This window comes from Triticum aestivum, chromosome 2B (genome assembly GCF_018294505.1).
Source record: "Triticum aestivum cultivar Chinese Spring chromosome 2B, IWGSC CS RefSeq v2.1, whole genome shotgun sequence".
Classification (NCBI taxonomy): Eukaryota; Viridiplantae; Streptophyta; class Magnoliopsida; order Poales; family Poaceae; genus Triticum; species Triticum aestivum.
In genome coordinates, this window is record NC_057798.1 from 804490998 (window position 1) to 804497503 (window position 6506).

General features: G+C 46.7%; 1 protein-coding gene across 1 annotated transcript; it reads left to right on the forward strand.

The window, feature by feature from the left end:
- The first annotated feature begins 1558 nt into the window (after window positions 1–1558).
- On the forward strand, window positions 1559–5910 carry LOC123042930 (cysteine-rich receptor-like protein kinase 6). The gene is made up of 5 exons (XM_044465277.1): window positions 1559–2038; window positions 3701–4099; window positions 4386–4496; window positions 4639–5041; window positions 5174–5910. Exons 1-5 carry the CDS (start codon window positions 1591–1593, stop codon window positions 5751–5753), a joined length of 1941 nt encoding a protein of 646 aa, XP_044321212.1. The 5' UTR covers window positions 1559–1590; the 3' UTR covers window positions 5754–5910.
- The last annotated feature ends 596 nt before the right edge of the window (window positions 5911–6506 follow it).

Here is a 6506-nt window from a genome sequence, read left to right on the forward strand (position 1 = left end):
ATTAATCAGAATCAATCGGCCTCCATATGACATGAGTTTGCCCTTCCAGCAACTCAGTTTCTTCTCAAACCGATCCTCGATACACTTCTGTTCTCTGTTTGTCAGCTTACGATGGTGAATGGGTATACCTAAGTACGAGAAAGGTAATGTCCCCAATTCACATCCGAACGATTGCCTATAAGCCTCTTGTTCCTCATTGGCACTACCAAAACAGAACAACTCGCTTTTATGAAAGTTAATCTTCAATCCTGTCAATTGTTCAAATAAGCATAACACCATCTTCATATTTCTCGCTTTTGCCAAGTCGTGCTCCATAAAGATGATCGTATCATCAGCGTACTGCAGGATGGACACACCTCCATCAACTAGATGAGGCACCAAGCCACCCACCTGACCGGCCTCCTTTGCCCTACCTATCAGAATTGCCAACATATCAACCATAATGTTGAACAGAATAGGAGATATTGGATCACCTTGTCTCAGGCCCTTGTGTGTCTGGAGATAATGACATATGTCATCATTCACTTTAATTCCAGCACTCTTTTTTGCGTGAAAGATTGTACCTGGCGTCACCAGGCTTCATCAAAACCCTTCATGCGTAAGGCCTATTGAAGGAAAGGCCATTTGACTTTATCGTACGCTTTCTCGAAATCCACCTTGAAAACAACTCCATCTAGTTTTCTCGTGTGAATCTCGTGGAGCGTTTCATGAAGGACCACAACCCCTTCTAGGATGCTCCTGTCCGGCATGAAAGCAGTTTTGGTATGCTACACCACAGAATGCGCAATTTGCGTGAGCCAATTAGTCCCGACCTTGGTAAAAATTTTAAAACTAACATTAAGAAGACAGATGGGCCTGAATTGCTCAATTCTCACAGCCTCTGTTTTCTTAGGAAGCAGGGTTATCGTTTCAAAATTCAGTTGAAAAAGCTGAAGGTGTCCAGAGAATAAATCATGGAACAATGGCAACAAATCCCCCTTAATAATATGCCAGCACTTCTTATAGAACTCTGCCGGAAATCCATCCGGGCCAGGAGCCTTATTGTTTTTCATCTGTGATATGGCCTCAAACACCTCTTTCTCATAAAAAGGAGCAGCGAAAATATCATTCTCAACAGCAGTAAGTTGAGGAACATCCTCAATCCTAGACTAATCCAGAGAAACACAGTTTCTAAGCTCACATGCACGACGATGATCGTTAGACCGTACATACTCCATGAAGGTGCAGTTAGTTAGTTGGCCTAGCCATTATGTTCATCCCCTCCTGTGCATTATCAAGTGGTTGAAGCTTCGACGAAATCAACCGTGCATGCAATTGATGTAGTACTACAAATATTTCAATCTTCCTCCAGTTGGGACTTGTTAAAATATGGAACAACTTAGCTTAGCTGTTTCTAAACTGACATGCCCCGTGATGATCGTCCAACTGTACATACTCCACGAAGATGTAGTTAGTTAGTCGGTCCGCGTTGTCTTGGTCAATCAATGAAGAACAGGTCTACTTGGACCAGTAGTATATAAACCCATGCATGTGTCTTCTTCCTCCAAAACAGCAAACCAAGCAAGAAGCTCCTCATATTCTTCTAGAGCCATGACACTGGGAAGACCCTCATTTTCTTCATTCTTGTTCCTTTGTTCCCATGTTCTGCTGGCTGCATTCCACACTACCTGCGATGCAGCCCAGAGCTCACACCCAGTTCTACAGGTAAACTGCTCGACGTCGGGCAACTACACCTCTACCAGCACCTATGCCGCCAACCTGAACCAGTTCCTCGCCGCGCTCCCCGAGAAGGCCGTCCCCAAGAATGGCGGTTTCTTCAACGGCACGGTTGGGGAGGGCCCAGACACTGTTTATGGCCTCGCAATGTGCTCCGCGGACTACTCACGTTCTGACTGCGGTGACTGCCTTGCAGCCACAGCTAGCAGCGACGCTAATGGTCTGCCGAACCTCTGCCCTGGGAGCACCACTGTGCTCGCCTGGTTCGAGCCGTGCCTCGTCCGCTACTCTGACACCAACTTCTTTGGCACAGCTGAGATAGGTAATTACTTATTTGTTGTTTGAGTTTTTTTATAATAATAGTGTTCTAACAATTATGAAAATAATGGTAATTGGCATTAATGTTATTCTATATAAGGGCCGAATTCCACCTGTAAAACAGAACAAATACCTTTAAAGAAAAGGGAGGTTATACCCCTGCCTCTACATTGATTGATCCATACAAAACAAGTAGCTAGCTCTTTGAGATAAGATCAATAAGGTGTAAATATGGACGAATTTCACAACCATACTAAAAAGGGAGAAGTATATTTTTTCTCCCTAAACTCTTTCGAAAGTATAGAAATAGTCCCTGAATTTCAAAACGAGCAAAACTTAGTCCCTCAAGTTTTCAAACCGGATTAGTTTAGTCCCTCAATACCGCTTCCAGTGGTTTCAATCTGATGTGGACATGGTTTTGACCAAAAACTTGACACGTCACCTAGGTTTGACCGCCACATCACACTCCATGTCATTTTTCTCAAAACACAGTGCATGTCACCAAGGGTCCCCAGTACTCCCAGGCGCAGCGAGTTCGGATGAGAAGCCAGACAGCGTCGTCCATGATGGTCATGCGGCGGAGATGAAGCGCTCGAGCGGCCAGGGGAGCTCGGCGACCCAGGGCGTGGCGTTGGCAGACGAGTTACTTGGCCTCCCTGTTGCACGGGCCGTCGAGCTGCAGCCTACGCCCAGCGCGACGCCGCTGACCTTTTGGACAGGAGGCCTAAGCAGGAGGAGGAGCTCGAGGCGGTGAGCTCGGACAAGCCCTCCGCGGGCACCTCCACTGACCGCGTTGGCCATGCATCTTATCGTATGCAGCGACGTGTAAGGTGCAGTCCAGGGAGCAACACATCGCGTGCGTGTGTATTCTGGGCGAGATCGGATCAGCATGTTCGTTGTGTTTCGCTTGCATCTCCTGCGGGCCGAATCAATACGTATGTGTTTTGCCGGTCAATCCAGCAGCTGGTCTGCACTTCGTGTTCCTTGCTAGAGCACGCCTGCCTCACAGGAGACCCAAGGCCGCGCCCTGGTGCACCAGCTCATTGCAGGAGCTCGCCATCCCTGCTCGCGTTGTGCCCCTCCATCCATCCTAGCTACGGCCATGTCAAGCCCAACCACAACATGAATTGAAGAACGGTAAGTCCGTAAGTGCAGACCTTGTTTTTTTTATGAGGACCCGCGCGAGCGGGCAGACTTGAGCCACCAGCGGTGGCAGCGACACAAGCAAAAGAGCAACTTTGGGAGCTTCACGCCGTTGACCCTGCGTCCAGCACTCTAGCAGACTAAGGGCATCCTACACAGGCCATCGTTCATTAGCTTCATCATGGACCACCTGAGCCGACGCGCACCGAGCCGCATCACGCCGGCTGCAGGCGCCGCCGTATTTGCTCGTTGCACACACTGCCGGGCGCCGTCGACACGCACTGCCGCTCGCTAAGCATTATACCGAGCACCTTTCGTGCACGTGTCCGAGTCAAAAACCACAACGCATCAGCAGAAAATCACCCTAAGCAAGACGAGGGATTAAACTTATCCGGTTTTGAAAGTTGAGGGACTAAGTTTTGCTGGTTTTGGAGTCGAGGGACCATTGCTATATTTTTAAAAGAGTTGAAGGACGAAAAATATACTTATCCCTACTAAAAACTCCGTCCTTCCGTCCGGTCAGGTTCAATCTACACATCGGATGGTCCAAGCGCAGGTGCTGCGGGGTTGCAGTACAGCAAGGACGTGCAGAGAAACTTGAAGGAGGCGACAGGGGGCGCGGTGGCCTCGCCGCAGAGATTCGGAGCGTCTTCGACAGATCCATACACGTTGGTGCAGTGCACGTGGGATCTGTCGCCGGACCGGTGCAAGCAGTGCCTGGACGTGCTGTCGGCCAATGCCTCCGGGGAGTGGACTTCCATGACAGTGTATGGCCAGCGTAGGAGCTATAGCTGTGCTGTTAGGTACAGCAACAGCAGCTTCATGGTTGTGCCGTTGGGTGGTGCGGCTGTTGCCCCTACACCGCAATCTGTTGAGCAAGCTACCACATCAGCTACTCAGTCGAGCGGGGCCACGGGCAAAGGTATGCAGGTCCTACGCGATATATATACATGCATGCTAATAAGCTATACTATTTCTCCTACTGATATTCATGTGTCGAGCAAAATCCATCGCCTGAAGTCAAATTACTTAGTAGTATATTGGTATATTTTCTACAAACTTGGCCAAACATAAAAAACGTTCGGCTTAGTAGGACTATGTCCCAACCGACTCAATTTTCCTAAGAGCACACTCTCTCTGAAGTCGTATGCCTCTACGTCTTCATCGCTATTTGTGGTACAGGTCCTCACAACTCTCCCATTGTGCAGGTTCTCTGACAATTGGCGTGGTGGGATCTGTACTGGGTGTAATTCTTCTGGCTTGTTTAGCAGGTTTGATTTGGTATGTGCGATATGGACGGAACCAGCCTAACACAATAGGTTCGTGTGACCCTCCTCGGTGAATTATACAGTATAATTAATATCGTTTACAATAGGTTGTCTCTCATTTATTTCAAGCGAGGAGATACCTCTGTCGTATATTAATTATTATACATATACATTGTGTTTTCTGTTTTCATAGGGCGTGCTGAAAAGTTCACTTACCAGCGATTGGCAGCTGCGACGCGTGACTTCGCAGTGGACCGAAAGCTTGGAGAGGGTGCCTTTGGCGCCGTCTACAAAGGCACACTGATGCTGCGAGGAAGAGAAGTGGACGTGGCTATAAAAAAGAATGCGCATACTACGTCAGATCAAGCAAAGGCTGCCTTTTATAAAGAGGTTGAAATTATGAGCCCACTGAGCCATCGCAACATCATACGTCTTGTGGGCTGGTGCGACGAAAGGAACAGTCTCCTGCTTGTCTACGAACTAGTGGATGATCGCAACCTTCAGGCTCGTCTTTATGGCCATGGTGCTCGTGTGGATGCGGAACTTTCCGGTGCAAGGGCTCCGGGTTCAGCTCTTGATCTAGATTGGCACAAAAGGTAGTTAAGCACAAATATATGCTGGATACCTTCAAAGTAAATGTTGGTTTCAACATAACCTTTTCCGGTTACATTTTTTCTTTACAACCTTCATATTCTTATCTGACAGAGAATGCATGGTTTGATTTTCAGGTACAACATACTGCATGGAATAGCCTCAGGTCTTGAGTACCTCCATAATAATTGTGCAAAGGCCGTCATGCATAGAGACATCAAGCCAGGTAATGTAATGTTGGATAGGGACTCCAATGCTAAACTGTGTGACTTCGGGCTGGTGACACAACTCACCCACGCCATAACCTCGCGCTCAACAAACAACGTCATTGGAACACAAGGCTACATGGACCCAGCATACCAAAGCACCGGCCAGGTAACAAAGGGTTCTGACGTCTACAGCTTTGGCGTGCTGTTGCTTGAGGTTGTATGTGGCGTGGCGCCAAACCTGATTGGAAGTCCGCCAAAAAACAGCCTCATCGAGAAGGTCCGGGAGTGCTGTGAGAGAAATGCAATTCTTGACGCAGCCGACCAACGGCTGAGGGGTAATTTTGATGAGGAAATTAAAGGAGTGTTGTTGATCGGGCTGCGTTGTGTGGAAACAAGCCGTGGTGACCGTCCAAGTATACAAATTGTGTTGGCTGATCTAGTAAGCATTGCGGCTAAATCAACTTCACATAACCGTCGTACAAGCGCAGTGGTGGGTGCTGAGGTGTGAGTCTTGACACATGCAGTTGAAGATACTCGTAGGGCGGCCCTCCTGAAGCCCTGCACAATGTGTACAACGACAAAGTTCATCAGTGAAGCTATTTTTCTGTTATTGTTAACCATATGTTGTTTATCTCATGATCCAATAAAGCTTGTTGCCATGGTCATTTGCTCCCTTCATTTCTTTTTACTCTGCATATAAAATTTGGTCAAAGTCAAACTACACAAAGTTTGACTAAATTTATATCAAAAGATACCAACATTTACGATACTAAATCTATATGGTATAAAATTCATTCCATGATGCATCTAACAATATTGATTTCATACTATGATTGTTGATCTTATAAAATTTGGCTTTGCTCAGATTTTATATGCAGACTAAAAAGTAACGGAGGGAGTACATTCTAATAATTCAATCAGCCTTGTTGGCCTCTTTCTTATTCTGTGCAGCGTTAATTGATACTCCCTCCGTTCGGAATTACTTGTCATAAAAATGAATATATCTACAACTAAAATACATCTAGATACATTCATTTTTTGAATGAGTAATTCCGAACGGAGGGAGTATATGCGAAATGTATGTCTGGAATACGGGATGGTAACAATCCACAAATTAGTCTTGAGTCATGTTGAATAACTTGAAGAGCTGCGACTAACGACAGACAAGTAGGAGGAACACATCAATTTGCATGGATGACACTGATGATTTATGTGAAAAGTGGATAAACTGAAGTCTTCCAATACAGCTATGGGAGCACAG

Excerpts from the sequence above, each read along its gene's own strand:
- LOC123042930 (XM_044465277.1), top strand. The coding sequence starts at position 1,591 with ATGACACTGGGAAGACCCTCATTTTCTTCATTCTTGTTCCTTTGTTCC. Across the intron at positions 4,497-4,638 it reads GAACCAGCCTAACACAATAG|GGCGTGCTGAAAAGTTCACT; the intron begins GTTCGTGTGACC and ends CTGTTTTCATAG. Across the intron at positions 5,042-5,173 it reads GATCTAGATTGGCACAAAAG|GTACAACATACTGCATGGAA; the intron begins GTAGTTAAGCAC and ends TTTGATTTTCAG.